The 24,491-nt window shown below is 37.6% G+C and overlaps 2 protein-coding genes across 2 annotated transcripts in view; one reads left to right on the forward strand and one right to left on the reverse strand.

Moving 5' to 3' along the window:
• Positions 1-3,814: 3,814 nt before the first annotated feature.
• LOC109408902 (ras-related protein Rab-3) overlaps positions 3,815-24,491 on the forward strand; it is a 29,633-nt gene continuing 8,956 nt past the window's right edge. The window contains exons 1-2 of the mRNA XM_019682275.3: positions 3,815-3,965; positions 4,266-4,595. The gene's annotated coding sequence lies outside the window, so the exon portion shown is untranslated. The remainder of the gene's footprint in view (positions 3,966-4,265; positions 4,596-24,491) is intronic.
• Positions 13,742-21,221, reverse strand: LOC109408242 (juvenile hormone acid O-methyltransferase). The gene is made up of 3 exons (XM_029873009.2): positions 20,407-21,221; positions 14,292-14,572; positions 13,742-14,194 (listed from the first exon to the last, which is right to left on the reverse strand). Exons 1-3 carry the CDS (start codon positions 20,778-20,780, stop codon positions 14,013-14,015), a joined length of 837 nt encoding a protein of 278 aa, XP_029728869.2. The 5' UTR covers positions 20,781-21,221; the 3' UTR covers positions 13,742-14,012.

Here is a 24,491-nt window from a genome sequence, read left to right on the forward strand (position 1 = left end):
TTTCCTATCAACATTCTGATTCATCGACCGTATTCTATTTATAACTTTTATGGCTTTATCGGTCTTTTTCTACTCAGAGTATAAGGGAGTAGAGATCAAAGTGGATAATGAAATGATAGATATTTTTTTATCTGTATTAACGAGATTTTTAGCCCTAGGCTAGTTCATCTCGGGACCCACGCTTTACTTCCCTTCCGAAGGAAGAACTCACCTTTTTGCGAGTTTGTCGGGAGTGGGATTCGATCCCAGGTCCTCAGCGTGATAGTCAAGTGTTCTAACCATCACACCAGGTCCGCTCCACAAATGACAGATATGATACACAGTTAAAAATATGTAAATTTAAGTTTATTTCCATGCACATATTTGGAGCATGCAAAAAAAATTGAAATTACACCGAACTTTAAATTTAAATGGCCCTAAACAAAGAACCCGACGTGTAGTATTAAAAGTCGTTGAATTTTACATTGAACAGAATACGCGCTTCGCTTTTGTTGACTTTTATCCCAATTCCGACTGTTCCCTTGGATCTTTCCTTCTCCCGTCAAGTTAAAGCAGCTTAGAAGCAAACACAAACACTCCATAATTTGTTTTCTTTATACACAAAACAATTCCAATCACTAAATTATCGGAGCTGGTAATTTTTTGGATGCGAGCCTATGCCTTCTGCTGCTGGGGTGATGGACGACGGTGACAACGACGACATCATAATCGGCGAAGTGCGGGGTTGTGCGGATAGCTGCAAATACACAGACTGCTCAGTTCTTTATCACTAGAGCGATCACAGATCACATTTTAAACCACTTTAATTGGTCTTACCTGCAGCAAAACAGCAAATCCATATAATTATTGGCACAAATACGCAACTTTGATGAGAAACATCGGAACCGCACTGCTTACCGGGCCTCTGCGCGACGGCACTTTTCTACTCAAAAATGAGTTTGTGTTATTACGCGTTGATTGAATTTTAAAGCCGAATGAATTGAAAAATAAATGCGTATTTGTTTATATTTATTTAAGGTGCTGAAATTTGAAAGTTTTTTCATGCTCCAAATGTGTGCATTAAAAATAGCATAATTTTAAATAAACTAGGTGATTCAATCCATGTAAATTCACAGGCATCATGATTTACATGTCGTTTAAATTTCAAGACTTTTTGCTGTGTAGTAGGGTAGGTAATCAAAATTTGAACCAAATGGCGGCTTTCCGAAGTAGCGCAAATTTTGAGTGATTTTTTCTCCCACATGGAAATAATTTACTACGGCAAAATATTTTGTACGTGAAAGCCACGGGTATAAGCTTTCTGTAAAGTGGTAAAAAGTTTGTATTTGCACCAAATTTCATTGAAAAATTTCAATATTCGTCAATAATGATTTTAATCTTAATTTGAACCATCGTAATCAAAATTTGAACCAATTTTAATCTTAATTTGAACTACTGTCGGCAGCAGCTCGAGCAACTCACAAAACAGCCAATTCCATGCTAAACCATTAAAAATCACATGAATCTGCTAATTCTCATACCTATTTTTCATTGGGCAGTGGAATCTCAACTCAGAATGTTCGAAATTCTTTCGGAATTTGGAAACAAAATTTGGAATTTTTCATCCCCCAAGAGTAAACAAAACAACCACTAGCGCAATCTGCAGGCCAATACTGGAAGCTCGCCCCCGTTTACTAGTTCAAATTTAGATTACAAATGGTTCAACTTAAGATAACATTCTCCAAGTAAAAATTACTTAAATTTGATAATTTTATGACAAATAATGAGGAATATTATTCGGTTGGTCGATTCTACGATAAATAAGCTTTCATTTGACGTATTCACATATTGCGTGTGATACAATGCATGAGCTGTACGAGTGCACCAAAAATGTGCTTTCTCTGGGGGGAAATGGGTGAAATCACAGTGATTTTTCATTTGCCTATTTTCCATGACAAAAATGCTTTTTTCAATGCTTTCAAAGCCCATGTTATCAGGTTATATTACGGAATGCTGTTTAACATCTTTTTCGGGACAATATTTGTCTAAAAAGTACGTCGTTTTAATGAATTTCGAAATGGTTCAAATTAAGATTACAATTTGACTAGTTCAAAGTTTGATTTCTTACCCTATTTGCTAGATTGCGAACAAGTGTGAAAATTTTCTAGAAGGTGAAATTACTTGCCTGAACGAATACATCGAATGCGTCAAACTTTTGCCGTACGACCTGTGCTATTAAACAGATGAACGGAAGTGTGAATTCCGAAAAAGCTTCTGATCGATAGAATTTGCGATGCGATGGAAACAGAACAATACATAGGCAGTCGGGTGCCTGAAGCTTTTACCAATCTTGGTAAGGTGTATGAACTACCAAACAAGCCGATCTGTTTAAAAGCACAGGTCGTGCGGTAGAAGTTTCACGCATTCGATGTATTCGTTCAATACATAGTCTACTTGCCTAATTTCACCTTCTACAAAATTTTCAGTTTTGTTCGCAACCTAGCGAATATGTACTATCATATCTATCATTTCATTATCCGCTTTAATATCTACTCCCTTTTACTCTGAGTAGAAAAAGACCGATAAAGCCATAAAATGATTAACCGTTATGTGTCCGACAAACTTTTTGCTTTTTTCTGCACCGTGTTTTTTTTTAAATGGGCGCTGGGTACCCAGGTACCCTGTCGGCCACATAAGAGTTAAGTTGTTTTTTTCGATAAATTCCAGGATCGACCCAATCTCGTTACATATCATGACATTTCATCAATGTTTTTTTAGTAGCTACACATTAGCTTAGTAGAATAACATAGCTTTAGCTTAGCTTAAACTGACTGTAAATGTCAATGGTGGTTCCTCCTTGATTGTTCTGAACTGGTATGAATCGCACTGAGATCCAACTAAATAAGGGGCTGGACATTTCCAGCGCAATTTAGGCAGCCCATACATTTTGGAACAATACCGGCCTTAGCCAAATTCTTACCAAGGGCTAGGCTAAGGCGTAGTCCGGTTGGAGTTTTTGTTAGGTATTTGATGCGATCCATGGATAGGAAATATATTTAGGTGATAGAGTGTTTGTTAATTACTCTGAAGAACACAGGAAGCAGCACAGTTCATTGCATAACTTGCCAGTGTTATTTGGTAAATCGATACTGTGCTCTGAAAGTTGGAAAGAAGGGAAAAGGCTTTTTCTTAGGGTCCCTGTTCTAGCGATGACTATGAACTTATGAAGAGAAAGAGAGAAAGCAGATAGAAGAATACAAAATAGGAGGAAAGAGACGGGCCAGGGATTGAACCAAGGACCTTCTGCATACGAAACATAAACGGCAGCTACTATACTACCACGCATGTCATTCAGTAGCTTTTTTTATCCCTTATTTGTGGAGCCTTTGAACCACTGCTTCAATTATGTAGGAAAATTGTGGCATAATCCATGTTTGCTTTAGTGTTTAAAAAATAACGAACACAAACACTCCTGAAATACTGAAAAAAATCTTCTAAATTATATCCTAAACACAAATACGTCGTTCCCCAGTATTAACCAAGGAAATTGCCCCATCACCAATACGATGTTTCCGCCAGCATTGACACAATTCTAGGGCTAAAGCTCGACAGCCTATCTCTCAACACAGCAGCATATTATTTATGCGTGACAAGCAAAAAAGAAGACCATATCTGTACACTGGTGTTAACACGCTACATACATACAGACATGCTATCCTTTCTAAAAGTGTACATGGGTTTTCAACGACCCTAAGTACATGCCTGAGAAATTAAATGTATCCACCCTGAGTTAAAACGGACCAGGGCGAATAGTATGGAGCCTTTTCTTGTATTATGCATTTCTACGAAATGTGCAGTTAAAATGCGCATGTGCGAATATTTTCGAAAGTGATCAATAAACGAATTTCAAGTGAAAGACTTGTAATGTCATATAAAAGATACAAGACGGTGCTTTGAACTAGGTCGTGATAAATCCTCTTATGACGGTTAGTAAATGTTTATTGAACCTTAAAATAAGTCTTGTGCGGCTTAGTGCTGTTCCATAGCTTGTGTCTATTGTATTTGTACTTGGCTAACAGCTCAAAATCATGTATCGTATGCTTATCATTTCAAAATGAATTTTGACAGTTCTCCATCTTCATTCGCAGTGTATTACACAACTTCTTTTTCTTCTTGCCCTCCTTTCGAACATTGTAACTCTCTCCTTGCTCAATGCCACATGCTGCTACATTCTCCCCCGCACAAATGGAAACATGAATGAAAAGAGCTTTTGCATTTTCTTGTAGGTTCTTCGATAGGAGCTCAAGCCATCCGTCGCAGCTCGTGTCCATTTCAGCGAAGGAATTTTCCAAAAATTTGATTGATTGTGATCCCAGTGTTGTGCAAATTTGGAAATAAGTGTGTGAAATCACTGCGTTGTTCCAGAAGTAAGTGTGTTTAGTTTATATTGTCTGTGACGAGTGGAAAGAAACAAATTTCGTTGGAGGTCGAACTGCTTCCCCAAACTAATCAATCGAAGAACCACAAGAAAAAGTGCATTGAAAACTCCATTTGGAATAAATTGTTTGCCACAGTTTGCTGTCCAAAGTCTCAAGGAATAGATAACTCAAACTAGTGTAAGTACCCATTACGTTCGATATCAAGTGCTCCTATCACTCGCAACAATTAGCTTTTCGGCGGTGGGTTTCCCAGTTCGAGCCATTTTATTGCACACATACAGAAGGTCGTGCAAATTGGAGCACTTGCCACAGCTCGATGGGCATCCTATTGATTTGTTCTGGGAATTTCCTCGATGCACATCAATAGTTTGGGCAGGTTGAAGAGGGGACAATTATTGGTGTTCGCAACATTTGATTTCTTCATATGGAGTGAAGGAAGAACATGATCCTAAAAAATCGATATCACCACGAGCATTGCATACACAAGTATATCAATAATATGACGCAGAATAAACAAGGCACAGCATGCAGTGTGAAGAGAAAGTTATGGTAGTTTGATTGGAGGACGTTGCAAACGAAAATTCTTCCCTTCCTTGCTTACAAGGTTGTGGGCAGAGGATGCTGTACAGCTTGGTGTAGCACTGAAAGCCTAAATCCACTTGTATGAACGGTATTTTCGAAGTGTGTCGTGGAAAGCAGTTTTGTTAAATTATTTCAAAATTAACACGATTCTAAGTATTGCGCTTGATGGGATAGTTGCATAAGAGCTGCTGTGATAAATGTTGGTCTCAAAAAAAAAAAAAAAAATTGTCACTACATACAGCTGGTATGCACCCTAAAAAACTATTAATGCATATAATAATTTACATATATGCTAATTTCATTGCCTAAGATTTGGTTAATTTATGATCAAACTTAGTCACACCAGATAATACGATCGAAATTATTCTTGTGGATAGCGTTCTCGTTGGTGGAATTGAAGTTAATTAGATGTCTGGTTTTGATGCTTGCTTACAATGGTTCATTCAATGTCGCATCAGATCCCATACCACAATGGTTCAGAGGGACGAGACTGGGTCAAAACATGATTTGAAATGTCTCACCAAATATTGTGAATATCGAATCAAAAGTTTTATGGTGTCATCCTCGTAGTTGCCAGCAGTTCCTGACAGAAAATGAATCGTCAAAAAAGCTTGAAAATAAGGCCGTTTTGAATGTCACTTTTAGAGCTCGACGAAACATCACACTTTTAGGTGCATTAGTACTTTCTAGAATCTCAAACTCATATTTATCATACAATATATTATTGGTAAGCAGTATCAAGCTTGACCAGAACAACTTTATTAACTTGCTTGGTTGCCAATGCGGAGCAAATTCGATTCCTTTGACCCATTCTCACCCCCTCAAAGGGGTGAGATTGGGTCAATTTCATACACTCTATAAGTTTTGAGTTTTTCAACAAATGTTCTTGAATTTTTGTGATAAATCTTAATAATAATATTCATCACAACATCTCTCTGTATTGATCGCGAAAAAAACGTAAAATAAAGCTTGAAACCGAGAAATTGCTAAGTAATTGATTGTACTTAGTCCACTCTGACTGAACGGTTTTTTTTTTTTAAATCTTCAACAAACTACAGTTTACAATTATGTTTTTACATATTTGATGAAAAAATAATGCACAAGTAGGACAACAGTTAATAGGATATTAATTAATCCTATTAAGGTTAATAGGATAGTATATAATGTGAGCAGGAAGTTTGCAATTTGTTATTTCTGTTATTACATTGTTGATTAGCATTTTCAATTTTTATGTTCAGTCAGAGTGGACCAAGTACAACAGTTCAATATCACATGAAGGGTTGTCAATTTATGAGCTATTTAAGGATTTTCAACTTGAACATTCAATAGCTAACAACTTTTAAATGTATTCTCATAGTTCGGTACGTTTTTGAAATATTGTAGTTACACAGTTCATAATAATTTATTCAGAGGACTGGCATTTTTCAAAAATTCGTTCAGACAGAGTGAACCAAGTACACAATTCTTAAATAATCGGTAAAATTAATTTCTTCATGAAACGGGTATTGATACATTTCAATATGATGCCCAACAGCTACTAAACAAACATATTTTGATTTGGATTACGAAGGATTACGAAGAATAAGGTAATTTCAACTATTTTTCTTAGAGACACATGGTCCACTCTGTCTGCACGCGAAATGCTACAATATGCTTCAACACGATGATATGTAAAATACGATATAGACCACAATAAAATGAAATTTCACGTGCTTTCTTGATCAATAATAATCAGAAAATGCGTTAGGGAGTCATATGACTTGGAAACGTATCACATTTTGATGATAAATTATTTTATTTATTGGATTTTAACCAATACATATTTTTTCAACTCTCTTGACATCAATCATATGGTCCACTCTGACTGCACACTATTATCGATTTTTGCAGTTCAATCAAAAGAAAATTGTTCTATAACTCTCGTTAATAATAACATTAAGAAAATTGGGTGAATGTTCCAAGTAGCTTAATTGATTGATTGATTGATTTATCTTTATTTGAGAGACTTTCAGCCCTTGGCTGGTTCGTCTCTTTGATTTAAGTAGCTTAAGTAATTCTTAATCGAATGCCCTAAAAATCTAATTTTCGTCAATTTTGTTACTTGGTCCCCTCTGACTGACTGACTGACTGACGCCGACCAGTTAAAGGGTGAAAATCAACTATGGCGAATAATTGGTACTTTAGTCATAATTGGTACACTTACCCTATATATTAATGCATTCTAATGATCAACAGACTTTTTCATGCAAAGGAGCAAAAGTTATTAAATAATTAATGTGCAAGTATGCATTTTTGACCTATTCTCACCCCCAACGACGGTACACGGAAAAACTGGTAAGGTATATTCAAAATGCTACAAACGCAATCACTTTAATACGGCTTCTAAACTTAAAAGGAGACACTGCTCTCATGGTCTCCAGTTAGCCTAGTGGTTAAGGCTATAGATCGCCAATCCAGAGACGGCAGGTTCAATTCCCGTTCCAGTCGGGAAAATTTTCTCGACTCACTGGGCATAGTGTATCATTGTACTTGCTTCACAATATACAAATTCATGCGATTACAGGCAAAGAAAGCCCTTCAATTAATAACTGTAGAAGTTCTGTGGCTGCATCAGCGTGGTCGTCCCAGTGTTGGTTGGGACGTTAAACAGAACTGGCACGATGGCCCTCCGACGAGACAGGAGTGTTGGCGTAGGCCCAATAAGCCATCCGTAAAAATCCTCATTGCGAATAACATAGGAGAAAATACGACTCGATACAATCGGCAAAGACCCACGCGACGAAACAAGGACTACGATTGGAAACTTGGAACATGGAACTATAAGTACTAGGTTACGCAGGATATGACAGGATAATTTACGATGAACTACTACATCCCCGCAACTTCGACATCGTGGCGTTGCAGCAGCTTTGATGGACTGCAACACCGTACGAGAGCGAATGAGGCACGTTACAGAAAGGCGCGGAACAGGCAGAACTTAGTCTTCCGGATGAAGAAGCGCCAGCAGGAAGAACGAGATCGCGAAGCGATGGAAGAGCTGTACCACGCTAAGTACACACGAATGTTCTACTAGAAGCTGAACCGCTCGCGCAGAGGCTTTGCACCACAAGCCGACATGTGCCGAGATAATCACGGGAATATTCTCACGAACGACCGTGAGGTGGTCGAAAGGTGGTGGCAGCATTACGATGAGCACCTCAATGGCGACGTTGTAAGTACCGAAGGTGGCGTGGTAACAAATCTAGGAGTATGTGCAAAGGATGAAAGACTCCGGGCCCGTGACCTCCAAAAGATTGAGGAGGAGGTTGGCCGGTTGAAAAACAACAAAGCCGCTGGAGCAGATCAACTACCAAGCGAGCTTCTAAAATACGGTGGAGAAGCACTGGTGAGAGCACCACACTGGGTCATTACCAAGATTTGGGAGGAGGAAGTATTACCAGAATGGATGGAAGGTATCGTATATCCCATCTACAAAAAGGGCGACAAGTTGGATTGCAAGAGAGTTCGTGGGACAATATCAGGTTGGATTTACGGGCGAACGCGCTACAACGGACCAGATATTCGCCATCCGCCAGGTGTTGCAGAAATGACGCGAATACAACGTGCCCACACATCACTTGTTTATCGATTTCAAATCGGCGTATGATACAATCGATCGAGAACAGCTATGGGAGGTTATGCATGAATACGGATTCCCGGATAAACTGATACGATTGATCAAGGCGACGATGGATCGAGTGATGTGCGTAGTTCGAGTATCAGGGACACTCTCGAGTCCCTTCGAATCTCGCAGAGGGTTACGGCAAGGTGATGGTCTTTCGTGCTTGCTGTTCAACATTGCGTTGGAAGGTGTAATAAGGAGAGTGGGGATAAACACGAGTGGGACGATTTTCACGAAGTCCGTTCAGCTGCGTGGTTTCGCTGATGATATTGATATTATTGCTCGTAAATTTGAGACGATGGCGGAAACGTACAGCCGACGTTGTACATCGTAGAGTGACGCCAGGCGAATCGGATTAGTCATTAATGTGTCGAAGATAAAGTACATGATGGCAAAGGGCTCCAGGAAGGAATCACCGCGCCCGCCACCCCGAATTTATTTCGACGGTGATGAAATTGAGGCGGTTGAAAAATTCGTGTACTTGGGCTCACTGGTGACCGCCGACAACGACACCAGCAGAGAAATTCAGGGGCGCATTGTAGCAGGAAATCGTGCTTACTTTGGACTCCGCAGAACTCTACGGTCGAATAAAGTTCGCCGCAACACGAAGTTAACCATCTACAAAACACTGATTAGAGCGGTCCTCTATGGGCACGAAACATGGACCCTACGTGCAGAGGACCAACGCGCCCTTGGAGTTTTCGAACGGAAGGCGGCAGAGTGTAGATGGAAGACGGGACTTGGAGAAGGCGAATGAACCACGAGCTGCATCAGCTGCTGAGAGAACCAACCATCATACCGCGAAAATCTGGAGGCTACGGTGGACGGGTCACGTCATCAGGATGTCGGATAGCAAGACGTGAAGCGCAGCGATCTAGGTGGGTCGACCAAGTGGAGGACGATCTGCGGACCCTACGCAGAGTGCGGAACTGGAGACAAACAGTAATGGACCGAGTGGAATGGAGACATCTGCTATGTACAGCAGAGGCCACCCCGGCCTTAGCCTGATCGACAAGGTAATAAGGAAGTTCTCAAAGAACACAAAGTGGAAACGAGGCAGGCCAAGTCCCAGTGAGGACGTAGAGATATAAAGAAGAAGAAGAATAAGGCTCTTTTGATTAGGTGACAAAGTGTCGAAAGACAACACGTCGAATGCCAAAACGTCTTATGTCCCAACTGAGACAAAGCCTGCTTTCAAATCTTATGTTCTATGATCCTTACATCCCTGCAATCCTGCGCACTCCTAGGGATACAGAGGACCAACAATACATTCTGTGGAAGAAACAGCGGAGAAATTGTAAGAATTACCCTAGACGTTTCAATGATTTTTGTTTCTTTGGAATTACTCATATAACTCGTTACTAAAACATATTTTTTTAATAAAATCCTGGCAGGATTCTGGAAAATGATAGAATCGACTACTTCTATCATTTTCCTTGTAGTGCGTCTGAGATGTATACACGCATTAAAGTTGCCAGGCCTAGTATGCAGTCTCGTTATTGTCAAATAAATCATGGACATCTCGTACCAACCGTTCCGTGGCTTGAATTTTAAATGTTAACAGTGAGAGTGACGCTTCTATGAAGGCTAATGTCACTCCGTAGCCCTTAGCCGTCCGTAGTTTGCAGGGATGGAGAACAGGTATTTCCCCCTGTGTCCAGGCGATTATGTCTAGTGTCATTTTGGTATGGACAAACGAATAAAACAAATTCCAGGTGAGTGGAAACTTCCTTGATGAATTTTATTAAAATTCCGAAAAATGGAAATTCGATTGGAATATTTCGAACGCTGGTGAAACAACTGAACCACGTGCTTCAAAATTTCATAAAAAAAAGTGGATGGAGATTTGTTATGATTTTTTTGACGGAGCTCTTGAGCTTAACACATAATGGAAACATTTGACTAAACTTCACAATTTATTATAAGATGGAATTTTAATAAAAACATGATACTTCTTGTTTGTGTTTTTATTGAAATTCCATCTATGGGATATATTTAATTCTATTTTTTTTTATCAGTAAGAGAAAACTTTACTTTATCTCGTCGAGGATAAAGGAAAATAAAAAATCTTCAAAATAACACAAGATATGCAACTTATCTACCTTACCTTGTTTTCCCTTGTTCTCTACAAAGTAACTTTACTCCAACGCCAAGCGTATAGTAAAGTGCCATCTTCGTCGGTCTTGGCCGATGTGCTTTCCGTTTCCCCCAAACGTGTAGGGATCGCAGATCTTCTTCAAACAAGTGCAGACAGCGCGTTCACGGTCGTTCACAAAATCGCTGACTTCTACCTGATTCCCTGCTAATTCTTTCTTCCAACATTCGTACTACGTGTCCAGCCCTCTGAAAGCTGCCTAATTCAAAACGTTTCACGATATTCGCATGGTTGTACACTTGTGGTTCATGCGTCTGCGCCACACTCAATTTTCTTGTATCCTACCGAGGAAGAAAAGAAGCGTCCACACCTCGTGACCGTAAAGGGCAACCGAAAGAACCAGCGACGTATATGGAGCGAATTTCATTTGTGTTTGCAAGTTACGGGGCCTGATCTGGTTACAAAATCCGTAAAAGACTCTATTCACGGTTGCAATACGCCTTCTCACTTCACGGGAAACGTCATTGTCACATATCACAAGTGTTCCAAGATAAACAAATTCTTCAACAACTTCAAACACATTCCCAACGATCACTACATCAGCACTAACACCACTACCCAAGCAGCACACATGTCACAAAATGTTGTCGACAGCGAAGATTTTTGGTTGGACACGAGACATTTTCAAGCTATTTAGCCTTTTGGTGTCCGACCAAAAACTTGCGATGTCGACACTCCCTTGAGACATGTGCACTGCTTGGGTAGACATGCCTCTGTCTCTACCGGCTATCATGTACTTCGTCTTGGTAGAGTTAAACCGTCAAGTCTAAACTTGCTGTCTTTTCTTCAGAGAATCATAGGCTTATTTCGTCAGATATTCCATCACAAGTTCTGACAAAAACTCTAGGGTGCCTGTACCAGTTATCGCACTACCTAAGAAAAACTATTTTTACAAAAATAAGAAGAAGACCGACGAATGTAAACAATAAGTCAAATGATTGATTTGTTTCATTACTTTACAGGAAAAATATAGAAACGGAGCCAAAACTACTTTTAGTATTTATTACGGCGTGTGCCAATGATAGGAACCCTGTACCAGTTATGGACACATTTGTTAATTTGGGTTCCACTTCGCACTATTTACATGCATTCCTTATGGGAGTTGCCATAACTGGTACACTATGGCGAAATAGGGTGCAAGGAGGCCGAAAAGTTAAGGAAAATGATTTATTTCTACCATAATTTGAGCAAATTGTGAAGTTTGAATGATTGCAACCATCTTTTGTGATCGTGATCTGTTGTTCACGATTTTTTTCTTGTTGATTTGTATCTTTAAAGGTTGAAAATCAACTATGGCGAATTTGAGGTACTATAGCCATAACTGGTACACTGAGCCTAATCAAACTAATATAATTCAATAGTTCAATATACATGCTAAAAGAAGATAAGTGTTTTATTTGAATGTCTTCAATCATCTCAATAGTTTCCATATGTTTAAACTATTTAATGCTTTTGGCGCTGTCACCTCTATTTTCACTTTTATAAATCGTCCGGGTTTTTTTTGTTTGTGTTTAATATCCTTCACATTTTTCAAGTCCATACATAGGGTAGTGGACGTATTTTAGCCCGGGGCATATATTTTGGGCCACTCTGGGATTTTTATTGCATTTTTCATATAATTTCTACAAAATCTTGGCAAATAATTATTGGAAGTTCCAATAATCATTTATCAAGATGTTGTGGATATAATATGATAAATGTAATAAAAAAACAGGGTGGACCAAAATACGTCCACTACCCTAGTAATAATCTACGCAGAGCAATTATTACAAGCGAGAGAACGGCAAGGCTTCAATGTGTTACGCAGTAATCCGACAAGCGAAGATTTTTGGTTGGACACGAATCATTTTCAAGCTATTTTGCCTTTTGGTGTCCGACCAAAAACTTGCGATGTCGACACTCCCTTGAGACATGTGTACTGCTTGGGTAGACATGCCTCTGTCTCTACCGGCTACCATGTACTTCGTCTTGGTAGAGTTAAACCGTCAAGTCTAACCTTGCTGTCTTTTCTTCAGAGGAGCATAGGCTTATTTCATCAGATATTTCATCACAAGTTCTGACAAAAACTCTAATCAAACCAAGCCCGTGCCCAAGGGGGGTTGGGTGTTAAACCCTCCCCATTATTATCGACGCTCCCTACACTAGGCGTCCCTCCACCTTTTGCCAAAATTGGGCAAAACCCCTCCCTTGGCGCCACTTCTGTGCACGGGCCTGAATCAAACTAATATAATTCAATAGTTCAATCAAATACATGCTAGAGGAAGATAAGTGTTTTATTAGAATGTCTTAAATCATCTCAATAATTTCCATATGTTTAAACTATTTAATGCTTTTGGCGCTGTCACCTCTTCTTTCTTTTTTATAAATCCTCCGGGTTTTTAGTTTTTGTTTGTTTTTAATATCCTTCACATTTTTCAAGTCCATACATAGGGTAGTGGACGTATTTTAGCCAGGGGCACATATGGAAGTTCCAATAATCATTTGCCAAGGTTTTGTGGAGATTATATGATAAATGTAGTAAAATAAAACCAGGGTGGGCCAAAATACGTCCACTACCCTAGTAATAATTTACGCAGAGCAATTATTACAAGCGAGAGAACGGAAAGGCTTCAATGTATTACGCAGTAATCCGAAGAGCATGAATCATTTGCCATATTTCAAGGGATTATTCTATAGATCATCTCATGGAGCAGTTTGTGATTTATTATGGACCTTCTTTTTGATGAACTTTTGGAAAAGAGAGAATGATTTGAAAATTTTCTGTGGATCTAAATGATCCCTTTATGGATTATTGGCATGGTTCTATGGCATATTGAAAAGTTATCAATGGATTGTTTAGCAATTTTGCATGGATCATTTGTTCATTTTTATACGCAAAAGAATAGTTATTATAAAGGTGGTTGATTTAATTACTAAGCCTCAATGTGATTTGAAAGCATATATTTCAACATACATGTGTATAGCTGTGTTTTTAAGCTTAGACAAAAAAAAACAAATGAGACAAACCCGTGCCTGAATCGAAGAGTAAATTGCAAAGTTTTATCAAAATCTACGCTATTGATTGTAATTCACTGTGCTCACTGGTTACAATTCTCATATGTTCCTTTTTTCTAGTGTTTAATATTAATACTAAAGGACATTAAACTTGCACGATGATTGATATACTTAGCCATCAATTAACCCGAAATCCCGTCAACTACTTCATTGCATAAACCACCACCAACTTGTACGGAGTAATGAATTTGTAATCGTTCTCATCCCCGCAACAGTTTTCGCTGAGAGACATCCTGCGCACAACAGCAATGTAATCGTTTAGGAAATCCTCCTGCAAATCCAACGGCATCCGTTCGCTGAATGGATTGACAGCTTGGACAGCTTCTGCAAAGATAGAAATGCCATTATAGTTGGTACCGCAGCGTTCGTTTCGAGCTGCTGCCATTCAATCAACCAACGATTCGCATTAATCTTGACTTACTTTTCAAGCTATCGATTCCTTCGTACACGTAGATTTTGTCCGCAATGTGAATTTTGTACTTTGTGAAGCCAACGGAGGACAGAATTTCCTCGATTTCTCCTGCTGGATTCTCGCAGTACTGGTACGGGGAGATGAACTTGTCCACGTCTGTCATATACTTGCTCCACTTGCCCGAGAGCGACAGTTGGTCGTAAATGTCGAAGATTGGGTTTCGTGCAAGAAAGCCCAGCAGACAGTCACCGCTGGATGTCAGAAGGTTATAAATGTTGGAAAATGCCGTTCTGAAAGTGTTTCAAATTAATAGTGCTTTAACACAGTATGAGTATGTCGATAGTTAATAAAGATAAAAAAAAAACAAATCACAAATACACAAACTAAGAATAAATAAAAATTCATACTTGTGCTAAGATTAATAGGTAGTTCCTACAAATATTAATGTATAAGTAGATACTTTCGTTTTGTTGGCGCCAAAACCTCTCACAAATAAACAACAGCGGGGATAATTTGAAACTTTTCCGCATACATGTAACTTACAAGCCTTCATTAACCATCAGAAATGAAGAATACATGTACACACTTAATTTTGATTACCGAGTTCGGTAATTTTTTGACGAGATTAAAACTGCTGAGCATCGAGCTCGTTCAGCAAAAATGCATTGTTTACCTTTTCCATACGATTTTGACAGTTGTTTTACTGAACTTCAGTAGAATCGATTACCGATACTACCGAGATCGTACTGCTGTTATAATCTCGTCAAAAAAGTACCGAACGGGCAATTCAGAAATAAGAGTGTAAATTATTTGGAATCACTGATATAATTACATTTTCTTTCTTGGTACTTTGCACTCAGTTCACTCTGGCTGATCAAAAACATTAGAAAATGGTTTATAATTCAGTTTGGCTGAATTATATCAAGTTGAAATCGATATCACTCACAATCCTTTACATGAATCAAAGAGGACGCGTATAGTATGGTAGCACGAAGGTCTCAAAATAGTTTAAAATATAAACGACGGAAGCCCTCCCAGCTCAGCCCTTCCCACCCATGCTTTTTCTTCATAAGCGGTGCATGTGGAGGCACAGAGCAAGAGTATTATCACCGACTAAACCGACGTGCCACTCGATTCCGAGACTTGACCGAAACCATTACACGGTAAATTCAAATTGCAGTGATCGCTAGTGTCAAATTGAAAGTGACGTTTAGCCCGTCATGACATTTACACAGCCGGCGTCGCGGCGTCTCGATCGAACGCTGTGTAAACAAAAACACGTGATTGCCAGTATTGTCAATCTGTAGCTTCGCTTTGCCTCAGAATGGAGTATTACGGCAATTACGGGATGCTTAAGAATTTTAGGAACCAATTAAGCTGCTAGTACACAGGGTCAAATATTTGTCCGAAAAGAAACCAATGCTCAAACATCTTGTTTGACTCGATCAAATTTTCATTAGTGTCAAACTGATGTTGTTTCTTGAGTTCTTTCCTTGTCAAATATTTGACCCTGTGTACTACTGGCCTTAAGAATGTTATATTAAATGTCCCAGCCTGAAAATAAATCCAAACAGTGGTGGCTGTTACCATCTGCACGGTACATTCCCATCGGATTATGCAAGCGTCGCGACGATGATGCTGCTCCTGCTGCCGTTTTAGTGACGCTGACTGGGCTGACTACTGTTTCAACTTTTTATGTGAAAAAAGAAAATCTCCCAGAAGTCAACAGGACTTACATGAATTAGGCCTATTAATAAATTGTGCTTTCTAAAAATTAAGATATGAAATTGTGTTCTGGTAAAATCAGCAGAGTGGCTGCAGTATGACGAAGGCATGACCACCGACGACGGCGACGCCGCGGAATACAAACAAACACTCTACGTTTAAACCAATCAAAGTATGAAATTCTGTAAGATTATTGAGTCTTTTACGCTCCTAAAAAAATTTGTTTTGAACATAGTTCGTGAATCTATCTTCTCTTAGTTTATCATGAGAACTTTTGGTAATTACATATTATAAAATAAACAGCATTATCCAATGTTTGAAGAATCTGTTCATTCCAGCACACCTATGGGTGGCATTATTTAAGAGTGCTCGAAATATTTCGGCTAAAATACAGTGTATCAAACAATTGTCCGTGCAGCAATTTTCTGGTCAAAATAATTTTTCATTCAAATGTTTATAACTTTTTTATTCGTCAATCAAAAACGCTGAAATTTTGATCAATCATAAACCATATATTGAAGGTTCATTGGTAAAATTTTGAGCTAGATCGAATAAGTTTTCTGAAAATTATAGAACTTTTAGTAAAACTTATAAGATTTTTGAACACATTTTTAAAACATTATATCTCAACATGTACTCGATGAAACATTCTCAATATTTTTTGTTTTACCGCTTATACCTAAGGCTTTCATATGCAGCTTCGTTTGAGGTTTTATATTCACTACAAAAAATATGAAAAATCTGTATATGTTCCGAGTATTATTTGGAAATTTATCATATTTTGATCAATAAAAGTGCCAAGTGTTTTCAACTTTTTTAAACTCTCTTAATGTAATATTTTTATACAGGACCTACTAAATCACATATGAAGAGTAGGTCCTATGCGTTTTTCGTTCAGTTAATGCACTTTTATTGGTGGAAAACATTTGGCAGATTATATGTGCAAAATATGGCAACTTTTTAAATATCGTCAACTACAAAAGCACATTTTTCATATTTTTTGTAGTGAATATAAAATTTCAAACGTAGCTGCATATGAAAGCCTTAGGTATCAGCTGTAACACAAAAACAGTTGAAAAAGTTTCATCGAGTACATATTGAGATATAATGTTTTGAAAATGTGTTCAAGAATCTTATAAGTTTTACTAAAAGTTCTATAACTTCCAGAAAACTTATTCATTCTCGCTCAAAATTTTACCAACGACGCTTCAATATATGGTTTATGATTGGTCAAAATTTCAGCGTTTTTGAATGACGTGTAAAAAAGTTATGAACATTTGAATGAAAAATTATTTTGATAAAAAGTTTGCTGTACGGACAATTGTTTGATACACTGTAGTTCTGAACCAAAATCAACAGATGGCGCTAGTTTTCAACGGTTTTTATTTTAAAATTTCGGACGAGAATTTCATGAACCTTTGCACTAGCTGGCATGTCGGTTCGTCGGTGGTATTATGTCGAACGATGTCCTTGCATACCCTGAGGTCCTAAGATGTGAATGTGGAGCAATTTGTGTACTTCAAATTTATGCTGGTCGAAGAAAACCATGAAAATGTTCTGCCAAAGTGCACTAGTACAAAAAAGTTTTCAAAAATATGAAACAGATTCGAACTTGGATCATCTGAGTGATAACCAAGCGCGTAACCTCTAGGTCATATTACCTTGCTGAAGGTCAGTTGTTAAGTCTGAATCAAGTTCTAAACATTCTTCTCAAGGATGGTTTTTGTGAAAACACCATTTTTCGATCAGCCAAAGCGATCCAAGTGTTTGATTTTTTTTTTCAAGCTTTATTATTCTTATGAGCCTCGTTGTTCAATAACGGCTCCTGTGTTAAATTATCAGTATGAGGTGTGTCGACATAACGCGGGTATTTAAAACCAGTTATTTTTTGTATTGTTAAGAATAAGTTGTTTCTAAATATCAGTGGATTTGATTCGGCCTGGCTGAATTTGATTTGGAAAAATGGCGTTCGGCGCCATCAAAATATAATTGGATTCTCCAACACCCATATTTGCAATAACGTGTTCAATTCTCTAATAGATTGTTATTATGAGTTGGTTGGAAGTAAGAAATCTGACGCCGATGAATAGAACGTGAAATGTTCTTCATCTGGACAAAAACTAAAATATTTCACTGATTCAATGGAATGGTTTACAGTTCACTCTGGTTGGATGCAATTTTATGTTTTATATGTTCTGCCAAACAGAAATTTTGAATTTACTCCACGAAGAGCTGTCAGAATTACTAGAATTACATGGAAGGAAGCAACGTTGCGACCATTCATTTGCAAAGATTTACATTCATTTCCTATTATCTCAGTTCAGAAGCATGCTATCGAAAAACAATGTATGGATGAATTTAACCTTGTAGTTTTATCTGAAAGTTTGCCGAATAACATTGGGGTCGCATACACATACCAAAGTCGTGAGCGAGCTGTGAAGGCAACTTTCCACAGCGTGAAAAACTTCAAAATTCATCATAACCATAAACTTTTGCACCACTATAGTGCAATGTAAAGCAGTATTAAATAACCGAATTTAAATTATTATAATATGCTAATATATGGAGAATTTTCAATTTTCTAAGGAGCTGTTTATATTTTTTAAGGTGCAGTTTGATAATAGTAAGGGAGCATTTATGTATTTTCTGTGGTGCAATTTTATTTTTGTGTTGTACAATTTCATTTTTCTTTGGAACAATATTCAATTTATTATGGGTCAATTTATTGGTGCAAAATTGCATTCGAAATGAGATTTTTTTTATTTGTTTTGCCAGTAAATTTTCTATAAAGTACGAAACGATTTCCATTATTTCTAGGATATCTTGCACATTTTCATGGAACATATGTTCATACTTTATGAAACACTTTTTTATTTTATATGGAACGTTTGTAGTTTTTTTATGGGTGCAATAAATAGGCTGCCATTCAGAATTAAATTGCACTTCAACATACGTGCATGTTTTATGCTGACGAATAGCGGTGCGATAACTGCAAAATTGTTGCGCTTAGTACACTTAGTACCTAGCTTAGTACACTTTAAAAAGCACTGCAGTTAAGGATAAGATCATTAGAATCCTAATATGACCGCCACAATGGCTGATTTTCACATCTACTCACGGTTTTTAGCACACAAATCTCACAAACAACTGAACCTGTGTACCAAATATTTTTATTTCAAGCTTTTTATAATTGAGCAAGCCCCGACATGAACTAGCCCCGGGTTAAAAATCTCGATAATAAAAAAAAAAATCAGCAAGATCAAAAGCGTTGCGTTTTTTGTTAAAGGATTGCTTCTCAAGATTTGTGCATATGAGGTTCTGATGCAAAGTTAAACTGGTAAGGAAAGGCATTAAAGTGTTTGCACTGAGCGAAGGTCTACTGTACTCTCCCAAGGTTCGTGTTTTTGGTGTTTGAGGGTACACTGCACAAAGGTTTATTTTCAAATGGTGCACAAAATGGCTTGAAAAGACCTGCTTAACAGAGGCTAAATTTGCATTAACCTTAAAGCAGTGGTATCACTTTAATGCGTTACGATGAAACACGAAGTGATCCGCCTGCGGTAGTAAACCAATCCAATAATATAAAAATAAAAAGCATGAATGAATGAATAATTGAATAGGTTTATCTCAGAACACATATCCATAAACGCTGTCCACAAACTACGAATACTTTTTTAGGTAATCTCAGACCACCTCCCTTCTCTCTTCGTAGACTTCTGTCCACAAAAAATTTTCGGAATTTGTATGGAACGTACAATTTGGCCAAAATAGTTTAAGTCTCACTTTTTACGTATAAAACTTATAGTTCATCTTTCTTCGACGAATTTCAAACTTATCATTCCCAGTTTAAATGTACCGTAATATGGAGTAAATTTAATTTAATTTTCCGATCTTTCTTTATTACTTCTTTTGTATAAGCAAACGTCACATGTTTTAGAGTTTTATATTTTTGATACAAGTACTAGTCCTCTTAGTATTTGTTGAGCTACTTTGAAAAGTATGTTTGAAACTTGAAAAGTTGTTTGAATAAACTTTTTTATTAAATTAAATTTTATTCCATTGATTTTGTTGATTTCAGGTTGCCCAAAATCTTGTAAGTTATTTACTTTTTGAGATGTTTTAGGATGAAAATCCTTTACATCGCGAATAACGCCCAAAGGTAGACAATCTCGTGAGCTACTAGGTAAAATGTTTGAAAATTCTATGAGGTGATTCAAGCCGATCAATGTTACCCCTCTGATCAATGGTACCCAGTTTTACGGTACATTTGCAAAATTTGTGTATGTTTATTAAATAGAAAATAGGAGAACTACAAATACTATGTTCCACGTTTTGAATAAAAGTCTAGTTTCAGGTCTTCCGCAAACAACATTGATTATACTGAACACGATCAACTAACCTTTGGCACCGCACCCAATGCAGACAATAAAACGATGTAATGTGATCAAAACAGCCCCATTTTTTCAGAAACAATGATATGTCGCCTCCAATATCCAAAGTATCAAAAAATATGTTGTCAACGTTGGAATGCACTTTTCTGGCAAACCTAACCATCTGCTCTGATATATCGGTTCCCAGCACTCGCGATCGCTTCTGTGGCGCGATCGGAATCACGAAATCGATCAACACATCACCACTGCCGCAGCCAATGTCCAGCAAAGAATCTTCGTCGTTTTCTCTCCACCGCAGAAGATGCCCATGCTCGTCCAGAATTTCTTTTGCATCTCGTCGCTGGACACCGTTAGCCCGGTGATAAAGATTAGGCTTATTCATTTCACTTTCACTCTGATTCTTTTTGGAAACACTTTCGCTGGCTGGAGCTTGGAGATGCGCCAAACAAGAACAACCTGAGGTTTCTGACCTAAGTCATCCGGTCCGAGCTTACCTTTATAAGATTTGGTCGCATTCTAATGATCTATCAAGCCCGCAGTAGTATTGGGATGCTGAAAAGTGACGTTCCCTGCATGTTGTCGGTCATTCATTCAAACTTATTCAAATGTGTTTGGGGAACAACCCGTTGCTGAGATGAAACAGAGATAAATTTCAAAGTATGATAGATCTTCTGCTCCCTGCCCAAAATTTACATTAATTCTCTCGTCACTAACATCCGGTTCCGGGAGTTCAAAGGTTACAAGTGTAGAACGTTACTTGAGAATTACGTCAATAAATGGACGGAACAACATTTGCATGGCGTAAACCAGTGTGACGCAGTATGTTTCCGATTGTCTCTAAGTTTAGATGAACCTGAGTATAATTTTAGATATTTGAAATAGAATGTGTGTACGCAATGGTAAAGTATGCAATAAAAACTTTTTTTTTCATAAATTTTTCATAAACATGTTCCACATGCAAATGTTATGCATATATTTTTTTAATGATCCTACAGCGAGGGGTCTTCAGCTAGCCTAGTGGTTAAGGATATGGATCGCCAATCCGGAGACGGCGGGTTCGATTCCCGTGGCGGTCGGGAAAATTTTCTCGACTCCCTGGGCACAGTGTATCATTGTGCTTACTTTACAATATACAAATTCATGCTTTCAAACAAGTTATTTGTCAACTTATAGGGGAGACTGAGGAGACTTGATCCCTGGGGAGACTTGTTCCCCCCATATTTTCTCGGAATCAAAAACAGTTTTCTTCTAGCATATTTTTTCCAAAACTACATCTTGACAGACGACAATGTTTTGGTTACAATTGATTTTGATTGTACATTGCATTATTTTTTAATGGCTGATGGTTTGTTTTCAGTCCTTCAGAAATCTTTTAGGCGATTCCGAAAAATCTCAATAACTTTGTAAAAATTGAACCAAATCGTGTCAAAATTTAACAGCACATAGTGTAAATAAAACACTATCAAACGTATTTATTCAAATAGGGCTGTTTTATAAATATTTTAATTAATGCAGCTTGGTATATACAACAGTGGCATGGGGAGACTTGATCCCTCGAGGATTAAACACACATTATACATGTGAAAAATAAAATTGTATTCGGAAGCCTCTATGTACTGGGAATTCTAGTCTATTTAATGATAAAACTTGTTAGATAATTATTATTTTATTACACAACATAAAAAGAGGGATCAAGTCTCCCCATTTTCAAAATACTGCATAACCTTAACAATTTAAGGAAATCTTATAATTTCAAATTCACCATATTCATCAAAAATACAAGAAAACTTGAAATGAAAATGAAATGGAAGCTTCTAGAGTTATTTTCCCTTTAAATTAACTATGTGCTCAAAAGGGGATCAATTGTGGCCCATTTTTGAAAAATACATCATAAAACATGCCTCCATAAAAACACAGTTTTGAAAACTTTAACAATAATTTAAAGTCTTTCTGTTGTGTATAAACTTGCAAGAGATGTTTACCGTCCATTCTGTATGAAAAACGGATCAAGTTTTGTGTTTTTCTTGAAGTTACAGGCAAATTAAGAAAAAGGGATCAAGTCTCCCCAGTCTCCCCTACGGTCATTCAAGCTTTTTGATTGTTTTTTTTTTTTCATTTAACCCCTCTCTCTCTCTCTTCTTGGCGTTACGTCCTCATTGGGACAAAGCCTGCTTCTCAGCTTAGTGTTCTATGAGCACTTCCACAGTTATTAACTGAGAGCTTCCTCTGCCAATGACCATTTTGCATGCGTATATCGTGTGGCAGGCACGAAGATACTCTATGCCCAAGGAAGCCAAGGAAATTTCCTTTACGAAAAGATCCTGGACCGACCGGGAATCGAACCCGTCACCCTCAGCATGGTCATGCTGAATACCCGTGCGCTTACCGCCTCGGCTATATGGGCCCATTTAACCCCATTGTACCCTAAATTTCCAAATCTTAGGATGCAGTGATATTACTGGTTAGCTCTTCATCAATATTAACTCATATCATGCATAGAAGTTTCAAATTAAATTTGTTTTAATTTAAAAAACAATAAAAAATAGTTTATAGGGGAGTTTGGGTAAACTAAGCTTTAAAACTATATGCTGCCGTCACCTCCCGTCTATGAGGCTATGCGCAAACAACATTTAGGATATTTTTTGAGTATATAAGCAATGGCTCATCGTTTGGAAATGTTTGGAATCGGTGGTATAAGGATTGAAACTATTCATATTTGTATGCGGGAAAACTTAAATATAACCAATAATTTGAGATCAAACTCGCCAAAAATGGTTTATTTAGGAATAAACCATATGTGTTCGATCATTTATTTAATTATTGTCACGTAAAAAATCATAAATAAAAATAAAAAATGAATTTCTACCTTGAAAATATACCATTGCCTAATTGACCCCACAACACCCTAAAATTCTAACATTTTAATAACTTTTTGTATGTAACGTTACTCAATGGGAGTGGGGCGATGGTATTCCAGCAAAATAATCATTAAAATCATAACAAGTGCCGTAAAATAACAGAAATTCACAAATTTTAGGGGGAACTGGGGTAAAACGGGCTCTATAACTCGATTCAGAGGAGTTGCCCGTACATGAATCATCCACCAACCAATTCTTGAGAAAATTTGCTTTCGAATAAGCCATTGATGGTCACATAGTGTCTTGTATTAAGAAAGTTACTAATTTTTTCCACCTTTGGGCTTGATTTTGCCCAATGTGCAATGTGCCCTTCAATTTATAACTAGGGAAGTGCTCAATGAACACTAAGTTGAAGAGAGGCAGGCCAAGTTTCAGTGTGAACATCGAGCCATGAAGAAGATGAAGAAGAAGAAGAAGCTTGTTAACGATCTGCACTTCAATTTTCATAGTGGAGTTATGACAATAAATGTGAAACTACAAGCTTATTTTGTCCTACGATTGAATAATAAGACCCTCTTTCCAATGTACATGAAAATTAGGGTAGTTCATATTTTCCAGGAAATTGTTACATAAACATGAACATAAAACTTTTTTATTTGCTAGAATAACTATACACAATATTCTTCAGGCAAATTTGTGGATGTATTCACTTTGAGCAAGTTTGTGATAGGGTAATTTGCCAACGGTTGAACGGTTAGTATTCAATTGAATTTTATTTTTGGCAGTATTATCAATTAGGTGTCCGTTATCCTCCCATGTAACCAATAAGCAGGTGAAATTGCATTTATTCAGCACTTAATGTGCCTTTACTGCAGGTCATTTGAAGCTTTTCTGCTGTATATGCACCATAAGTGCTAATTAAATGCAGGTTTTGGTCCACTATACGGCTGATTACATGCTTATCCCTCCTATCCCCCAAATTGTCAAAAATAAAACCAAAAATATTTTCCCCTGCTCATTTCAGCCGCTTCATTTCTTCCCGTCTCTTTTTATTTTCTCTCACTCTCCTGTTCAACTATTGAGGCTGTTGATTTTTTGGAGTTGTTTTTTGCTGAATTCGCTGAAATTGGGATTCGATCCCTCAATCCTCTGGTTGATGAAGGTGCTGATGCTGATCCACGCCTCAATCTAAGGACGCCATAACCACGAATATATAGGTACAATAAAGTTTCATC

Source organism: Aedes albopictus, chromosome 2 (genome assembly GCF_035046485.1).
Source record: "Aedes albopictus strain Foshan chromosome 2, AalbF5, whole genome shotgun sequence".
Taxonomy (NCBI): domain Eukaryota; kingdom Metazoa; phylum Arthropoda; class Insecta; order Diptera; family Culicidae; genus Aedes; species Aedes albopictus.

What these genes read in the sequence shown, in the direction of transcription:
- LOC109408242 (XM_029873009.2), bottom strand. Translation starts at nt 20,780, where the DNA reads ATGAATAAGCCTAATCTTTATCACCGGGCTAACGGTGTCCAGCGACGA. An exon ending in CATTGGGTGCGGTGCCAAAG is followed by an intron (nt 14,573 to 20,406) that starts GTTAGTTGATCG and finishes AAACACTTTCAG; the next exon opens with AACGGCATTTTCCAACATTT. An exon ending in AGGAATCGATAGCTTGAAAA is followed by an intron (nt 14,195 to 14,291) that starts GTAAGTCAAGAT and finishes CTATCTTTGCAG; the next exon opens with AAGCTGTCCAAGCTGTCAAT.